General features: G+C 34.7%; 2 protein-coding genes across 4 annotated transcripts; one reads left to right on the top strand and one right to left on the bottom strand.

Annotated features, from left to right (window-relative positions):
• The first annotated feature begins 10,078 nt into the window (after positions 1–10,078).
• LOC142546154 (calmodulin-like protein 3) lies at positions 10,079–11,107 on the top strand. Its single transcript, XM_075653695.1, has one exon. The coding sequence runs from the start codon at positions 10,201–10,203 to the stop codon at positions 10,879–10,881; it is 681 nt and encodes a 226-aa protein (XP_075509810.1). The 5' UTR covers positions 10,079–10,200; the 3' UTR covers positions 10,882–11,107.
• A 1,634-nt stretch (positions 11,108–12,741) lies between these two features.
• Positions 12,742–19,362, bottom strand: LOC142546153 (uncharacterized). 3 transcript variants are annotated; one of them, XM_075653694.1, is made up of 5 exons: positions 18,874–19,362; positions 16,081–16,216; positions 13,794–14,014; positions 13,400–13,531; positions 12,742–13,045 (listed from the first exon to the last, which is right to left on the bottom strand). In XM_075653694.1, the coding sequence occupies exons 1-5, from the start codon at positions 19,075–19,077 to the stop codon at positions 12,959–12,961; spliced, it is 780 nt and encodes a 259-aa protein (XP_075509809.1). In that variant the 5' UTR covers positions 19,078–19,362; the 3' UTR covers positions 12,742–12,958. The 3 variants fall into 3 exon arrangements, with proteins under 3 accessions (XP_075509809.1, XP_075509808.1, XP_075509807.1); XM_075653693.1 differs by having other exon boundaries at positions 13,400–13,573; positions 13,794–14,008; positions 18,874–19,361; XM_075653692.1 differs by having other exon boundaries at positions 13,400–13,573; positions 18,874–19,360.
• Between the last annotated feature and the right edge of the window lie 43 nt (positions 19,363–19,405).

The raw sequence follows: 19,405 nt of genomic DNA, 5'->3' as shown, positions 1-19,405 counted from the left end.
TCATCCCTTCACATGCCACCATGTGAGCATGATCTCCCACCAATTTAATTATTTTGGGGTAAAAAGGTATGGGAGTGATTATGGTCCCCCAATTTTTATGGGTTTTTTTCTGCATCATACACATTATTAATATACATTATCTTTACTAAAACAACTGTAAATTCATTTGTTTGCAAGATCCCATGGTTCCATTTGGACCATTTCAATTTCTTTTTTTATATATATATAAACTGAAATCGCTGGCCGGCTAGCTATATTGAGTAATGATTTTTATTGTACTCTATACTTGTATATTAAATAATATATAATTGGGTTTGATCATGTTATCCAAAATCTTTACATAGAAAGTCTAAAATAAGGTAGAAAGTAAAATAGGAGCTACAAAAATGGTGGTTGTTCATCTTATAACCTTAATTATTGTTTTTTTTTTGGAAATATTTTTTAGATTTATTTTCTGAGAGGTGAAGAATTCATGAATGCTCACTTAAACATTTGTCTATTCAATTTTAATTACTATATACAAATAAAATGTCTGAGTTGATTCTTGACTGATAGAACTCGATCGGTCGTCGTCCTTGTTTTTCTCAATTGTTTTATGCTTTACTCCTTTCTTTATTGATTGTTTTGGACGTTCCATTTCAATTATTGATTCATCTCTAGGGTAGAATAGCTAGTTTGGTGATTATTTGAAAGAAAAGCAGCATCGACGCACTTCCTAATTGATTAGACGAATTTTTCTTTCTTTTTTTTTTTCCTAATAATAATACAATAGTCTATTAATCATTTTATATTTAACCTAAAGTCAAAACTGCTAGCAAAATTTAAGTTCAACTAATTATGGCGCTGATTTTTGGGTCATGCATTTTATAATTTTGTGATTTTGATCCTTTAAATTTCAATATATTGTAAAAATTTAATTGTAGCCCGTTATCTGTTTTTTGTTGTTGCAATTTTAGTTATCTTTTCAACATGACACTGATGTAATATTAATATGATACTAATGTGACACTGACGAGTACAGTGCCACATCTTCCGATAATTAAAAATAAACTGAAAAAAAAATGAAAGATACATAAAAAATTTGAAATTTGACAACTTAGAGAATAAAAATCTCGAAGAGATAAATATAAAGAACCAAAAATATATTTTTTCATTGAAATAATCCGTGTAATTGTCTCACCAAGACTCCTCCTAAGTAAGATAGTTTTTGTTTTTATTTTTGTTGATAAAACCTAAGTAATATATTTTAGGCATTCAATGTTTTTTTATTATATAAATAATCAAATGTTAGTTTATTAAATTCATTTATGTTTTTTTCTGGAAAAAAATTATGTTGTTTATTTTATAAAATTAAATTGTATCATATATTTTTTATTTATGAGTTGATTCATTTTGTGTTACTTATTATTATTATAAAAAATTAAGTTCAATAACTGTCTCTACTTGTTATAGCAATCGAAACGTGTTACTTAAACTATCATACTGTTTAAAAAATTTGAATTGCATCGTTACCACCAACGTACAACAAATTTTGATAAATCTCGGTCTTACAATTTATATAAGACCCAATTTCACGAGTTCGATTCCTAATGATTGCAAAAAACATATATATTTTTAAAAAAAAGCCAAAACCGTATCATAATCACCCCGAAATTTCATAGAATAAGACATTATATTTGAACTACAGGTTAACAACTCTAATAATTATCTTGAATAAGAGTGATATTGACAAGGGTGATTGCTCGACGATCCAAAAGACCCAAGATTTGAGTCATAGATTAGAATCTTACTTATGTGAGTTTTGTTGAGAAATTCCCATTTAAATGTTATTTATTTAAGTGAACAATTTACGTAGGTATAGATATTTAATAATTTGGGTAGCTGTGAAGTAAGTCCTGTCACTTTTATCGACACAAAGTACAATTCACATAATTCACACGTGGGGCGTCTCATCAGTATACTGCAACTTTTCTTCGGATTCCAATATGGATCAGCTGCCTCTTCTTTTTTAAAAATTAAATTTATATATATATATATATATATAGACACACACACGCACACACACGCACACACACGCACGCACACACACCAAGTTATCTATTTTTATAACTATGGATATTTTACGAAATTGAAAATTTATATCCAAAACACTTTCGACATACATGTTTGCAAATATAAATTATTTTTGTTTCTGAAAACAATAAATAAGAGAACAGGCCTGTTTTGCAACTAGGTCATACTTATGTTGGGCCATAGTCTAAACCTGATTGATATGAGTTGGGCCGGTTATGTTAGTTATTTGGCCCATCATAATAAATAAGGTATAATTCTTATTCTTTTCGTTCTAGCCATTTGTGGACTAATTTTCTATGTATAAGTGTATACCACAAGTCTCTCGTAATTCATGTGCATTAATTTGTAATCTAATTAATATATTATTTTTACACATTTAAGTTATTGATTATGATTAAAAGAAATAATTGGTAGTTTTGTCCACCCATTCAAATGACTGAGGTAACTACTCTAAAAAGTTAATGTATTATTCATAGACTATATAGATATTAAGAATTATACAAGCTCGCGAACTCAGGGCTGAATTTAAGTATTTTCTTAATTTTTTGCATAACTTTAAAGAGAAATAGTTACCCTCTTGATGTTTTCATTACTACACGTTTTAAAATAGTTGAGTTGTATTGTAATATTTTTGATAATTTTTTTTCTTGCAATTGATCCTACAATTAATGTCAGAATCAATGTCACATTATTAATTAAATATCTCAATTCTATAATAAATCTTTATTGTTGAGGTATAATTATTGTTTCTGCTGGGTAGAACGTCGAATCATGGACCTCGGGATACTTTGCGGTTTAAAAGATTTGAGTTGCACAATTACTATTAGCTATAACTTTTGGTAAAGCGGCAAGCGAGCGGTCTTACAATTGATATCAGAGTTAAGGTCAAGAGTCTGATTTTTATTGATTGCAAGGAATGTGATTATTGACAGAGAGATTGTTGAGGTGCTATAATTGTCCATACTGGATAGAACGGTCGTACTATGTCGTTTGGGTTACTATATAGTTTATAAAATTTGAGTAACACAATTACCACATTTATAGTTTTTGATAAAACGACAAATGTTCGGTCTTATATTTGTTGAATTTATGAAAGAGGAAAAAACAAGGACACACGTATTGCTCTCCAATGGAGAAAATGCTTCAAGTATCTATGATTAAATGTGTGTGTAGAATCAACAGAAAACTATCCTATTTATACACAAGAAAAAAGTGTCATTCCAAAGTGCATTTCTATAAATTAAAACACAACTTTAACACTCCCCAACTATCAGGCCTTAGTGTCTGTATTCATAAATTGACTTAGTGTCTGTACCGCAAAGCAAATATCAGGCCTTGTCACTGTGAGATATATAAGTCGGCCAACTAATCTTCGGTATGCACTAGCGTCGGGTAACAGAGGATCGGCACTAGTATCTTGCCCTGCACTTTCATCAAAATCTTTTGACGTAAACCTACCATTTTGTTCCATAGGACTATCACAAATCCTTGCACCAGATAAGCCCGCATCTGATATAAGTTCAAGAGCATATTTTCTTTGGTTCAAACATATCCCTTCCTTTGATCTAGCAACCTCTATGCCGAGAAAGTATCTCAGTGTTCCCAGATCTTTAAGTTTGATATGCAGGTTTAGGTGCTTCTTGAGTGTTTCGATTGATTCCTCGTGATTGCCCGTGATCACTATATCATCTACATACACCAATAATATGGTAATGAACTCTCGCTCTTTCTTAACAAACAATGAGTGGTCATGCTTTGATTGGCAGAAACCGGCACCTTTCATGATGGATGTGAATTTCAGATTCCATTGTCTCGAAGCTTGTTTAAGGCCATAGAGGGATTTCATCAACTTACATACCTTAGTGCGTTGTATCTCGTTCGGATTTCGAAGTCCCTCGTGAAGCTCCCCCTGACTTCGAAAGCCTTGAGGTAAGACCATGTAAATTTCTTCATCAAGATCACCCTGGAGAAACGCATTTGTGACGTCCATCTGGTATAAGGACCAATCAGACATGGCAGCAACACTTAGAAGGCATCGAACTGTGGCAATCTTAGCCACAGGGGAAAAAGTATCATGAAAATCCACACCAAAGAGTTGAGTATACCCTTTAGCAACAAGACGTGCTTTAAATCGATCCACACTGCCATCGGGATGGTATTTAATCTTATAGACCCACTTATTTGCAATAGGAATTTTCCCTTGAGGAAGATCAACAATCTCCCATGTATGATTACTGGCCAAAGCCTGTAACTCGAGGTCCATAGCATGTTGCCAACGGGGATCAAGAATTGCCTCATGGTAGGTGGAAGGTTCTTTTATTGCAGAGAAAGATGATAGAAAAGCACGATAATCAGGGGATAAACCAGTATATTGAACATAGTTGGAAAGAGAATGTGTACAGGAGAAAGATGAATGAGAGTTAGAGCAAATGTAGTCATGAGACCAAATGGGTGGTCTGGAAATGCGAGTGGAGTGGCGAGTAGGACAGGGAACAGGATCAGGAGAAGGTGCTTGTGGGTGGGGAGGCGGTGGTAAGGGTTCAGGGATAGGAATGGGCACATCTAAGATGGGAAAGATAGGTTGGATATCTGGAACACGTGAGAAGGGAAATATATCTTCATGAAATACGATGTCCCTGGAAACAAAAAAACTTTTGGTGGTTAGATCTTGAACCTTGTATCCTTTTTGGTTACTGGAATAGCCAAGAAAGACACAAGCACCGGCACGAGGGGCAAATTTATCTCCTTTGGGTAAAGTGGAAACGTAACACAAGCAACCCAAAACCCGTAGATGTGAATAAGAAGGTGAAGAACCAAACAATGCTTCAAAGGGTGTCTTATTTGATAAAAAGGGTGTTGGTGTTCGATTAATAATGTAAACCGAAGCAAGCACACAAAATCCCCAGTATGGAGTTGGAAAAGAAGCTTGGAACATCAAGGAACGAGCAATGTTGAGGATATGTCGGTGTTTGCGTTCCACTAAGCCATTTTGTTGAGGGTTATATGGACATGAACGTTGGTGGAGAATGCCGAGGGAATGGAAAATGGCAGAACATTCCTGCTGGCAAAACTCCATAGCGTTATCAGTCCTAATGGTTTTAACATCAGCCGAAAATTGTCTTAATGAAAATCAAGAATCGCTTGATTAAGATAAGGACATCTAATTTAGAATGCATGAGGTATACCCAAGTGGAACGCGTGAAATCATCAACAATAGTAATAAAAAAACGCTCCCCATGATGCGTGGGCGTATTAAAGGGACCCCAGACATCCATATGTATCAACTGAAATGCCATAGTGGAACTAGAGGACCTGCGTTGTGGAAAACTCATACGTGTTTGCTTAGATAAAGGACAAACAGAGCAGTGAGACAACTCAAATTCAGCAGGCAGAAAAGATAACATTTTCATTCGGGATAAAGAAATATGTCCAAGGCGTTGATGCCATAAAGTTTCGGGTGACATGGAAGTACATGGTGAATGGTTTACAGCGGAAAGTGACGATCTATACAATTGAAATTGAGAGGCTGGCAATGTAGAAGGAGTGGAAACATTGCTGGACTGCAAACTGGAATTGTCTAGGTAGTATAGGCCATGGCTCTCCTTACCAATCCCCATTATCCTCCCACTTGAGAGGTCCTGAAAGACACAAAAACAAGGGAAGAAGGTGACAAAACAGTGATGTTCCTTAGTGAATTTGGAAATGGATAGAAGATTGTGACGAAAATCTGGAACAAAGAGGACATTGGAAAGAGTAATGGCTTTGTTAAGATACATGGATCCTAAATTGGTAATTTTGGTAGTACTACCATTTGGCAATTGGATTGAACCCGTGGCAGTGGCATAAGACTTAAAGTTTCCAAGGAAACCATGACGCCCAACCATGTGATCATTTGCGCCTGTATCAAGTATCCATCTGGTGTCAATATTAGAAGAAGGTGGAGCAATACCTGCCATGTTTGCAGAAGGAATCAGAGGAGTGAGTTTCAGTGTCTGGTGGTTGCTTCGCAAGGAGCTTGACAATGGCAGCATACTGTTCAGGGGTGAAAAAGGACCCAGTGTTCTTGGAGTGCATGGATTATTCAACCTCTCCAGGGGTGAAAAAGGACCCAGTGTTCTTGGAGTGCATAGATTGTTCAACCTCTCCAGGGTTTAAAACAGAAACATTAGCTCTTCCCATCGGCTTATCTCTGATGTCGCCTTCCCTATTGTACCTTTGATTACCCCCTTTCCACTGTCCTTTATACAGTTTGTGTCCAGGAGGATACCCTACCAACCGGAAGCAATTCTCTTTGCGATGACCAAGTAAGTTACAATGCTCACAACGAACATCAAATTTCTTCTTATTTTGAGCAGAAAAAACGCAGCAGAGTCGAGTTGTTGTGGAACAACGCTTAATAGACTTCGATGTGATTCTTCTTGTGAAATAATGACAAATGCATTATTTACAGTAGGGAGAGGAGTCATCATTAAAATGTTGCTTCGAATATGCACAAAGCTTTCATTGAGTCCCATGAGAAACTGAAGGAGCTCATGTTGTTGATCAAATTCAATATATTGCCTCGAAGATTCACAAGAGCACGTAGGTAATGTGACTAGAGATCCATATTCATCCCACAGCTGTCTAAGCTTTGAATAGTATACGGAGATCGAGTTATTACCTTGAACAAGACAACTGATTTCACGATGAAGTGCGAAGATCCTGGAACCGTTCACTTTGTTGAATCGTTCACGCAGATCATTCCAGACTACAGCGGCATCAGTTGAATACACAATTCCATAAAAAATCTCCTTCGACACAGCATTCATAATCCAGGATAAAACAATGGCATTACATCTCTCCCATTGCGATATTTTTTCCGGTTCAGAGGCTGGCCTTTTACAGCTTCCATCGATGAATGCAAGCTTATTCTTAGCTCGCAAAGCAATTAACATGGCGCGACTCCAGATCCCATAGTTTTCAGTACCGATTAGTTGCTCATTGATCAGATTGAGCCCTGGTGTGTCGGATGGATTGACATAAAGCGGATCCAGAACATCATTCACAGCTGAAGCCATCGCTATCAAAGTAGATTCCTCAGCGACAACGAAGAGAAAAAAAATTGCAGATCCTTCTAACAATTATGATCAAGCAACATAATCAAATCAAAAAAAAAAAAAAACCTAGGCTCTGATACCATGTTGAATTTATGAAAGAGGAAAAAACAAGGACACACGTATTGCTCTCCAATGGAGAAAATGCTTCAAGTATCTATGATTAAATGTGTGTGTAAAATCAACAGAAAACTACCCTATTTATACACAAGAAAAAAGTGTCATTCCAAAGTGCACTTCTATAAATTAAAACACAACTTTAACAATATTGATTATTATATTCAAATCAATCAAATTCAGCTGAAATTTAAACTTTAAGTCGAGCCCCGGATCAAGTTCAGATAGTTTATCTAGGGCATTGACTAGAACGTCAAGCCAACAAAAAAAAATTGATCTCGAACTTGAAAATATACAAGTGATGTGTAAGTGGTATGACCTCCTCCTGAGTTTTGGTATCTATGGTTGATATAAATGAGCCAAAGGAATCTTTTGAGTTTTGTCGATTGCGAAACAAAATGTCAACAAATAAGATTTAATTTGCCAATCCTTTCCCATGTTGTTGTTGTAATAATCATAATAATAAGATAAGATTCAATTTACGATTATGTCATAACAAATAAAATACGTTTAAGATTGGTTGATTAATGCTTCCCCTTTGCTATATTTATTTTCTTGCTCTTGATTGGTTCATTTCGGTTGTCTTCACAATTTTAGAAACATATTCTATATAAAAGATTAAATTAGAAAAACTCGTGGCGTCTATAAATAAAATTCATTAATCAAATGCTTAATCCTATATATGTGTGTGTAGGCGCGCGCGCGTATATCTATTATATCTATTTTATATTATAATATGTGAGAGGGTTAGAAAAACCGCTTGAGGAGGACACCAATTTTTTTTTTTACCCTCCTCTTCAACACCAAAAAACCTTTATTTTTTCTACCATAATATTATTACATTTTTTTATTGAAATTAAGTTTAATAGAAAATAGATTTTTTGTCATACACAACGATGTGTACAAACACACTAATTATAATATTAATATCAAATTACAAATGTCCAATATCATCCTATAAATTGATTAAACAATCTTTTCAAATATTTGATATTATGTTACACGCAACACATGTGCCTCAGTAGTTAGTTAGAATAAAATATTTCAACTTGTCAAATTTGATATAATAATTTCACTCTTCACTATAAGATATTTATTACTTTAGTAACGCATGTTTAAACAGACATTCTTTTTGTAATTCCATGTCGAATACACTTTCAAATTTGTAAAGACTTATTCTTTTCTTTTTTGATATGAAAATATATTATTCCATTACAATATATTATTCCATTACAACTCAGAAGTTCATGATTTGGTGGGGGCTTTTTAATTTGATCCATTTCCTCTAATAAGATTGGATGAAAATTTGGAAAAAAGTATTATAACTTTCTTGAAAATATTTTTAAAATATTATTTCCTTATTAATAAAAAAATGAGATGATATTTGATATTTTAAAATAATTTTGTTCAGACAAATCTCTAATAAAAAAACTCAAGCAATCATTGTAACTTAGTTTCTTGCCGATTTCCAAGGTAATCTAAAAACTTATCTTTACAGGGACCGAGTGGTTCTAAAATAATTTCAACTACTTTTGGTTGAAAGTAATTTGGATTTATTCATTCGTTCATTCATTTATTCTATTTTTTATGCTCCGCACATAATTCCATGAATTATATATATTTATTGACTTATATACGGTCAACTAGACTTTTTCCACACACAAATACATACATATATATATATATATATATACAGTTTTGATATCCTGCACACCTACCGTGCACACTTTTGTGAGCACCGATGATGTGTCATTCCCCCATTGGATGTGATGAAATATAGAAAAATTGCGCATCCAATGGGTGAGTGACACATCATCGGTGCTCACAAAGGTGTGCACGGTAGATGTGCATGATATCAAAACTGTGTATATATATCAGTTTTGATATCCTGTACACCTACCGTGCACACCTTTGTGAGCACCGATGATGTGTCATCGCATCCAATGGGTGAATGACACATCATCGGTGCTCACAAACGTGCATATTTCATCGCATCCAATGGGTGAATGACACATTATCGGTGCTCACAAAGGTGTGCACGGTAGATGTGCATGATATCAAAACTGTGTATATATATCAGTTTTGATATCCTGCACACCTACCGTGCACACCTTTGTGAGCACCGATGATGTGTCATTCACACATTGGATGTGATGAAATATAGAAAAATTGCGCATCCAATGGGTGAATGACACATCATCGGTGCTCACAAAGGTGTGCACGGTAGATGTGCATGATATCAAAACTGTGTATATATATCAGTTTTGATATCCTGCACACCTACCGTGCACACCTTTGTGAGCACCGATGATGTGTCATTCACCCATTGGATGTGATGAAATATAGAAAAATTGCGCATCCAATAGGTGAATGACACATCATCGGTGCTCAAAAAGGTGTGCACGGTAGATGTGCATGATATCAAAACTGTGTATATATATCAGTTTTGATATCCTGCACACCTACCGTGCACACCTTTGTGAGCACCGATGATGTGTCATTCACTCATTGGATGTGATGAAGTATAGAAAAATTGCGCATCCAATGGGTGAATGACATATCATCGGTGCTCACAAAGATGTGCACGGTAGATGTGCAATATATCAAAACTGTATATATATATATAATATATATATTCGTGCCTCGTGTGATATTATATGTCATACTTAAAGAAATGGAGTAATTTCTTAGGCAGTTGATGTCGGTTTGACGCGGTTTGTGGGTCAAGAAAAGCACATCAACGTACGCGTTTGCTTCCTCGATACTTAAAGTAACACACTATAAATATAAAATACCAAAAGTATTTTTAAGTTTGGTTCTCTGAATTCTATCTATCCTCTTAACCAATAAGCCCTTGTTTCCTATCTGTGGTTTCAGGTCATTTTTTCACTCCTTAGCAAAATCAAGCCACAACAAAATGATTGTTATATTGTTACCCTCTATTCTCTTCATATTTGGGCTTATTTATACATTTTCTACAATCCCTACAACCAAAAAAATTGCTAACATTATATGGTTCAGATATATTCTTGGTCCCCATGAAAAAACTGATGTTTCCCAAATAGAGAAAGTCAAGAAAACAAGCCAAGGCATGGATCAAGAGAAGGAACTGGTGATCAAGGATGGTGTTGTTACCAAAAGTGAGATCAGAAGTGTTTTTGGTACATTTGATAAGAACAAAGATGGGTACATAACCAAGCAAGAGTTTAGAGAATCACTCAAGAACATTGGGATCTCAGCAGAAGAGAAAGATGTTGATGATATGGTGGAGAACTTTGATTCAAATGGAGATGGTTTGATAGAATTCGACGAGTTCTGCAAGCTTTTTGAGTCGATCTCGGGCCGGAAGGACGGTTGCTTGAAAGATGAGAGCTTGCAGGAGGCTTTTGATGTGTTTGATGGGAACAAAGATGGGTTGATAACAGTTGAAGAATTGGGTTTGGTCTTAAGTTCTTTGGGGCTTTCGCAAGGAAAGAATTTGGAGGATTGCAAAGAGATGATTAGGAAGGTGGATTTGGATGGAGATGGAATGGTTAATTTTGATGAGTTCAAAAGAATGATGAGAAATGGGATTGAAAGGCTTGTCTCGGTTTCTTGATGCAATATAGGTCCTTTAGTTTTTCTTCACTGTAGCTTGTCCAAAATTTACTTGCATCCGTAGATGATTTATAGCTTATCAGGTATTAAGACCTCTGGTTAAGGGCAAAATATCGAGTTTGAGACTCAATTATAACAAATATCTCCCATGTAATTATTTGCATCCCTCCGAAAAAAGATTATGTTACTAATGTCGTTTGTATCTTCTAACACTACTATTTTTAATATTTTGTGCCGAGGCTCATGTGGCATAAGGATCACATTCATGTTAAGAGTTTAGATCGGTCGAATTTTTATTAGCCAATTTATAGTAGAAGTTAGGCATAGTTGTTTTCCCCAGTTTGATGGTATACGACTATACATGAATGAAATCAATTTTAAAATAAAATAATTACGTGTCGAGAATTCAATCAAAATCTCACATTAGTCTACGAGGGTTTACGTATAAAATAGACAATATTCATATAATTTTAAAGATACGAAACAATAAAAATAATGGTAGAAACATATACCAGTCTTATGTTTTTTTTTTTGAAGGAATACCAGTCTTTATGTTTGACATCATGGAAAACAAGAAAGGCGTGTAATATAACTTTTTAATTATTATTGTTATTCGTCCAAAAAAATAAATAAAGGAACGATATTAGCTAAAACCAAGAGACAGGGAGGGAATTGCTATTTCCAAAACCATGGGAACAACCATTCATGTATATAAAACAAATCAATCATGTAATTTGGAATAAATTATAAAATATACGTTATATTCTCAAATCATTTTTGCATATCAGATTAGACCTCAGTACGACAGAAGAAGATACTTACAATAATGCAAGTCCGTTTCTTACTCATTGAAAATTACTTTATCATTTATCGGTTTGAAAAATTATTTTAAACGAGATTTCGATTTTGAGAGTATTTCCTATCATGGATCTCGATTAATTCAAACATATTGTAGTTATAGGAGTCGACATGTTGTAGACAAAAACCAAAATTATACGGTTTGTTGTGCCATTCAAATAGAGTTGGTGTGATTCAATTTTTTAAAAAGATTGATTGGATTTGGACCAAGTCTTAATTAATTCCCAAGTAACAATAATATACTAATGGGTAATGTATGACCTCCAAAAGTGGTGTTCACTCCTTTTTTTAGTATTTTCGTTTGTTTATTTTATTTATCGAACCATCCGAAGTAGACTTAATAATAGTTCCAAGGGAGTCTGACTTTGACAAGGTTAGGGTATCCACATTACACACATAACAAGGATTCCTGTCAAAATTATTAATTATCTCGAGTCGGGTCGGTCTGGTTTTATTGGTATGAATAATAATAACAAGTCATTGCGTTACTATCAGATTGTTTTGAGAAAATAAATAAATGATAGTTTCGTTGATACTTTCTTCACCAAAATAAATAAAGCAGTGTTTGCTTTCGATCATTTTCCAAACAACTTGATTTCCCAACATAAAACCGACATATTACCATATCATTTTCATTTTCAATCTTCAATGTATATTTCCCTCGATTTATACTGTCAAAACATCTCATTTACTTCCCAAAATACCATATTATTATTATTATTATTATAATAATAATAACAAAAACAACAACATCGAAAGCATGATACATTATAACTTTATAAGGCCTCACTCATAATCATTAATTCACGTAAATATCAATTTAAATATAAATTAATAAACTTACCACACAAAATCGTATATGACTTTATCGTCACGGTAAAAAGTAAAAACCGTTCCCTCAAAAAGAAAACTTCATACCTTTCAAGAAAAAGAAAATTCATAAATATCTTTTAAAATAAACTAAATCTCATAAGAAATATTATAATAATAATCAAGCAAAGGCTCCTATTAATCATCAAATTCAATTGAAATAGGGATGAAATGTTGCAAGTTTAATAAATTTTGATGGACAGACGCCACAGATGAATATACAGCAAATAAAAAGGCCTCACACAAACTAGAGACTAAAACCGAAGACAAATGCACACCTCGATAGAATCACAAAGTTATTTATTATACCAGGAAACCGCGTTACAATCGAACCCCGGGTTCCTCATTTGCTAAAACACATCCGGGTGGAACCGTCCAGATATCGAGTTGCTTTGTTGAGCTTGTTTAAGGTGCATTGCAAGGGCATAGTTGTTCACCTGATGAACATAACAAGGTATGATGATATGCCTGACTGAGATCCAAATATTTTGTTTAGTAGCGCTATGTAGAAAGAAGCAGACCCACCATGAGCTTTTGATTAGTTGGAATTATTGTCGAAATAGCAACCACTCACTTGACCTTTTTAAGTAAACAAAGTCGATTTCAAGATTTAATTTACAATATTAGGCAAAAAAAAAAAAAAAAACTGTAGCTAAGGCATGATTTAGTGTCATGTGCTTTCTTCTGTTAGTTTCCATGAAGTCGGACTTACGTAAGGAGATACGACAAAGACCTCAACACCCCAATGAATTAAAACACACAATTTCACAAGTTTAGCCCAAGAATCTGACCTCAAGCGTCCTCAGCTGCTCCTGGTACTGCGACACTAACTGTTTCAGCTGATGCAACTCCCGGCCCATTTCCTCAAACTCTTTTTGGCGCTCATGTTGGATTGACACTGCTCGCTTCAAAATAGTATTTTCCTGTATGAACGCTTCCAGCTGTTGCTTTAGAATAATGTTCTCCTATAAAGTATAATTAGCAGATTTAAAAATTAAAAAGCAAGAATATATAACTTTAAATCACCCACGCGGAGGAAAAATTAGAGAAGATTGATACCATCAAATGGGAAAGAAAGAAAAGAAAATTAGATGGGGAACTGACATCCCTTGAATAAACACATTATCGGCATTATCAATGGGACTCTGTACAGTAGGTTTTCAAGCAATAAATTACAGAATATACCTTTTGAAAGCTCTGGGCAGCTTCTGCAGTTGCATTTGCACAAATAGACTTCTCCAAGGACTCAAGGGCTCGCGACACGCGTTCTTTAGCATCCTCTACATTTGAAGCTCCTGTGACCTCTCTAACCAAGAGCTCGACCCACTCTGTACCATCCACGGAGAGATTGCTTCCAGCAGGCAGTTCCTTCCTTGGAGCAGTCTCCACATTATTTGCCACTGTACCTTATGTCATGGAACAAAACACAATCAAACCAAAATACATCAATATTCGATCTCCAAATTTCATATATTAAAGTAGGCAATAACTTCTCGTGAGCAATCGGCTCTATAAATAGGACTTGACTAAATGTAAAAGGAAAGCACCAAAATATTAATAAAATGACTAAAGCTTACAAGGACATTTACACAATGTCGTGACTGTTACATGAAAACTCACAATCTATGTTCAGTATGAAGATGGCAAGAGTAACTATAGAACCAAAAATTTAAATCTTCTCAGCTTCAAAAGATTTCTTCAGTACATTTCAGCATTCAACTATGATTTTTTGGGTATGATAATTCTCAATATCCTGTAACATTGCCAGAAAATGTTGAAATTCATTTTAAGAATTGCGACAGGATTTGCAATACGTGCCAAGACGAGATAAGGCTATGGAATCATCTCAGTGAGATGGAAAGAAAACTTAGGCTGAAAAATGGAGGTAACACGAGAAAGGGACCAAAACAGAGATGGCCAGTGATGAAAATAAAAAAGAAATGAAACGCGATAGAGCTATTTTGTTGTGCACACAAAGAACTCTAGGTCTTGGAGAATCAGTTCGTTGAGTGCTCTTTGGTTGGAAGAGGGGACCCAGCTATGGACTACCAACTCCTGGAGAAATGAGCACCCCTGGGTGATGCACCAACTTCACAGTTGCTACACCATTTTAAATATTCCTTACAGGGGTAGACAACCATCCTGGGAACCTTAGGACCAGGGGATCCGTCAGCCTTCTATAAGGTGCCCAGCAGAGACAGCTCTATGAGAAGATATACCTTCAGATTACCAGCTATTTTTCCAAAAAATAAAAATAAAAATTAAGCTTGAATACCCTTATAAGCAGCTTGAGAATCCAGAAAGAAACGGAACATAAGAGCAGATCAATCAGAAATCAGGTACAAGTTTATAAGCAATTTATGATCTGAATTCAGTTTCTTGACAGCTTTGAACATATAATCCGTGTTCTTAATTCATAAATTTCCTAAAAAATTTCTGCTTCATGTGAAATTTTGATGAATGAAGTATGTGGGAGAAACAGTACTTCAAAATCAGTGTACGTAATTTTACCAAAAGAAATTTCTGTAGAAATTTTAGTTTTACCCAACAGCTAATTATTAACAATTTATGCCTCATATGACCGGAAAAATAACACCAACAAGAAAGAATTGTGCAATTTCAAAGTTCATAATTTTAAGCAACACGATACATAAAAGTCTTTGTATTAAGTAAAAGAATTGTGCAATTTCAAAGTTCCTAATTAAATTAAACTAACCTGTGTTATGTGGACTAAAAATTATACGTGTCAACAAAAAAACTAAGATGCTCTTTCCCTATGGTATACTATTAGCTCTCTTTGCCTCCGCTTTCCAAAAAGAACTTTTACTTAGTAATTCATGACTTACTACACCAGCCTTTAAACCATGACATTGAAGCACCATTGACGTGACATCAAAGACAAGATAACAGAAGTATGTCACTCATCCGAGATTACAGAACAGGGAACGGCTTTTTTCCCCACTAACCTGCATCACATAAAATTAGATGCTAGACGAAATTATTTGTCCATTGCAGGAGCTGATGCAAAAGACAAGGAGTAAGCATAAATGGTGTAAAAAAATCATAAAGTGCCCCCAAGGTGCTAGATGGTTATAAACATAGAGAATAACAAGCTCGAAAGTGACATCTTTGAAGCAGTTTTTGGAAGAGAGGAATCCACTCAACTGAGAAGTAGATACAGTTGCGCAGAAATCAATTAAGAAAAATGATAGGCATTGGAATATCGAAACAGTGGACTGCGTCAGACTACAGAATGTCGGAGAATTCCACAACGGCCACCATATCTAATAAACAGGTAGGCAACCACAATATCTTTAACATTTTTTACCAGGGTGATTATTATGGATCTGGTAATATGCAAAAATTAATTGATCCATGCCAAAAAAAACAGCAACTGAAGCAATAAGCATATATCAGTTAATGAAGTACCATAAGGAGAGACTTTTAATAAGGATGCCAAAAGTAGAAAAACCTTGAAACGAAAATTGAGCGTTAATGCTCTGGATAACATTAGATGTGATCGTTGCCGTACTCAAATGAAGATCATTTAATCCTTTGATAGCAGAATCCAGGTTGTCACCGGATTCTTCAAGGACTTTCTCCAGAAACTGCGAATCAAAAGCATTCGTAATTGATTGATTGATTAGTCCAACACCACCAAAAATAGCGAAGGATAACAAATGATCAACTTATCCATCTATAGAAGTTCCAATTGAGATATATTATGCAAATTCCACATAAAAAACTAGTGAGCTTACACCCACTCGTAGGGGACCAAAAAATCATACCTACTTTGGCGTGTCACAGCAAAGCATAATGAAATTCAAAAACAAAAAATCTAAAATTGATGCCTAACATAGCAATTTTATGTCACAGAGTTATTTAGCATTGGAGATACCTCTACCAATGGTGCAACAGTTGAAGAAACAACGGTGGTCCCTGGATTAATAAGGTGAGTACTGTGAAACATCTCGGCAGTGATTGGATTCTTTTTTCTGGGTTTAAGGAGAATGGTTTTATGGGATGAAAAATGGAGGTTTTGATTTGCTTTACATAGGAAAATGTTTTGCCATAGGGTCACACTCATGATTTTATATGGTGGGAATTACTAGACAATATGTGTAATCATATTTGTGCAAATAATTACAAGAAATGAGGTTTTTTTAAAATTTAAAATATTGTTAAGCTAGAATCTCATACAAAATAAAGAATTTTTGAGAAAGGCTGAAAATTTGAATTAAAAGCGATAATTATGTTGGGACGTATTAAAACATGTTTTGAAAAGGGAGAGAAAGTGAGATGCTAATGTTTGTTTAATATGGGGAGTGCAAAGTTAGGTTTCCAAGATCGGAACCAAACAAAATGTTCACATTTTTAGTGCAGACTGGTCTAAAAGAAAATATATTTATGCCAAAAGCCGTTTTAGTAATCTTAACTCTCCAACTATTTCCATTAATTTCCATTTAATGGAAAGAGTACCTAATTAAGAGCCCTTCCATCTAAACTTAATTTAAACATCATATAAAATTTTAAAGCTTGTAAACTACTTTAACAACTTAATAGTCAGTCCATCTTATTTAAAATTACATTCCGAAAACATTTTGTATAAAATAAGTCATTTGAGATTATAAGATGATTTTGAAACGTGTTGGTGTTATTTTGGTTATTTCGCTTAAAGTTCATAAGATCACAAAATAAGTCGCATCATCTGAATTTTTTGAAAGATTTTAGAACCTCTTAGCAGCTTATTTAAAGCATTATAAGATTTAAAACACTTAGAGACATCTCATATGATGTTTTACAAAGCGATCAATCAAACTGCCTCTAAGAAGCTTTATTTTTAGTTATTTTTTTGAGCAACTCTAACAAGCTTTCTAAAATCACAACTTTAATATTGAAAACTAACCTTATAACAGATCATCCTATGACCTCTTTTTAGATCATTGCACTTTATAAAACATAAAAATATAAGCCTCATACCCACACCAAACAAATCTAGATGCACAGTTAAGACATTTGGATAGTCGTACATGTAAGAAAGTAGTAAGCAAATTTGGTAAGTAACAAAAAAATTGAAATCTCTTTTTATAACTACGAGCAAGCTTTCACTAGGATACGATTCTATAAGCAAAATATCCTATCTTGTAACATTATGTAGCAATTTTACTTAATTGCGATACCACATCAATGAGGTGTATAAATTCAAAATATTCAACTATTTTTCAGATGCATTGCAGCAATTGACCATCCAACAACTCCTACATTTGGTAATGAAAACTCTAAATCAGACAATAACCTTGCATCTGTATCCTAGTAATATAAGGATAAAAGATCAAGCAATTCCGCCCATATTCAGGAACTGAAAATTCCAGATGACTTGAGAATAATGTGTGACCTCTGACAATTCCCAGCTTGCCATGGTATTTTGCTATCGTCAATATAGAAATGTGAAAGGTCTTCCAAAGGTATTGATGCATTTCATGAACTTTATTTGCAAAAACAAGCAGGATTTTACTTTTAATGCCGCACCCAGAATTTCAAGGATAAACAAAATGCCGCTTAGTATAATTCAGGGGAGTGGGGACAGCCTGACAGTCTAAGAATAAGCAATCTATGGTCCTTACAAACAAGTACACTTGCTGTGGAAGACAAAAATGACTATGCAAAGGGCGATCTAAGTAAGATCCAAGAAGGGGAATTGGGTGTCATCAGAAGGCACGAGTTTTAAAGTAATATGAACATGACACTGAAGATAACCACTGTAATCCTCGAGCAATTTGAGCTGTTAATTTTTCACTTCACATTCTGCACCTTTGCTGAAAGTATTTCATGCAAGAGCTGGTAAATACATTTAAAAATGGAAGCTATTCACTGTCGCTGTACTGAACTTCTCTCTTCTTCAACTTTTCTCAGCCATCTGTCTTCCTTATATTTTCAGGGAACAAGCACACTCATAACTAAATAGGATGAATATTCTCCCCTTCATTTCGTAAACATGATCAAACCAGTTGCATATATGCGAAGTCCATAAGAAACGCACGGGCGACAGTGAGGCACAAATGGTATTACATTTCAAACTCTTGATCTCGGAAAATCAATAAATACTGCTGATCAATTATCAAATTTGTAAGGGCTCTATGTGAATCTATCATCAACCAAAAATTAGAAATAACATATAAGAATTCGAAAAGCTAGAAATCTAAAAATCAGGAAGAAGATCTTCAGAATCAATAGCTGAATAAATAAATAAAGAAATAAAAAAGACCTGCTTTTCCATATCAGGAAAAAGAGTAAAAAGACGATCGATCGGTGAATATGTATCAGAGACCACGCAGTTGAAAGCGGTAGACCTCGGCGGAGAGAAATTCCGGGAAGGAGATGAAGAACAGCGGATTCTCTTGGCGACTGGCGGCGACGACGGCGACTCCTCGAAGAAATTCGATCTCTTCCCGCACACTATGGCAGACATGTTTCGCCAAAAACAAAGAAAAATCCTTCCACTACTCGGTCTCCAATCTCTCCAACACCACTTTTCTCATGCAGAATCACCGAAAAATTATCTTTAATACGGATTCGAAGGAGTGATTATTGATTCCCGTCAAGAATATGGGAATCGAATCATTCGGTTCCCCGATTCATAATATAATCGTTATTGTTGTACAATTATTAAAATTTAAAATTTATTTCCCCAATTCATTTCTATAATTTCTTCTCCAATCTCTCATTTTCCGTTTCTCTTCACGCATTTCTATGGCGGATTTGTCCTATTATAGTGATTAGGGTGGTCATTGGCTGAC

This window comes from Primulina tabacum, chromosome 5 (genome assembly GCF_025594145.1).
Source record: "Primulina tabacum isolate GXHZ01 chromosome 5, ASM2559414v2, whole genome shotgun sequence".
NCBI lineage: Eukaryota > Viridiplantae > Streptophyta > Magnoliopsida > Lamiales > Gesneriaceae > Primulina > Primulina tabacum.
This window is presented reverse-complemented; position numbering and strand designations above follow the sequence as displayed.

Bases quoted from the DNA above. Each gene is read 5' to 3' on its own strand.
- LOC142546154 (XM_075653695.1), top strand. From the start codon at position 10,201: ATGATTGTTATATTGTTACCCTCTATTCTCTTCATATTTGGGCTTATT.
- LOC142546153 (XM_075653692.1), bottom strand. From the start codon at position 19,077: ATGTCTGCCATAGTGTGCGGGAAGAGATCGAATTTCTTCGAGGAGTCG. The intron at 16,217-18,873 runs GTCTTTTTTATT...TTTGATTCGCAG, and splicing joins TTCCTGATATGGAAAAGCAG to TTTCTGGAGAAAGTCCTTGA. The intron at 13,574-13,793 runs GTATATTCTGTA...TATACTTTATAG, and splicing joins CTGCCCAGAGCTTTCAAAAG to GAGAACATTATTCTAAAGCA.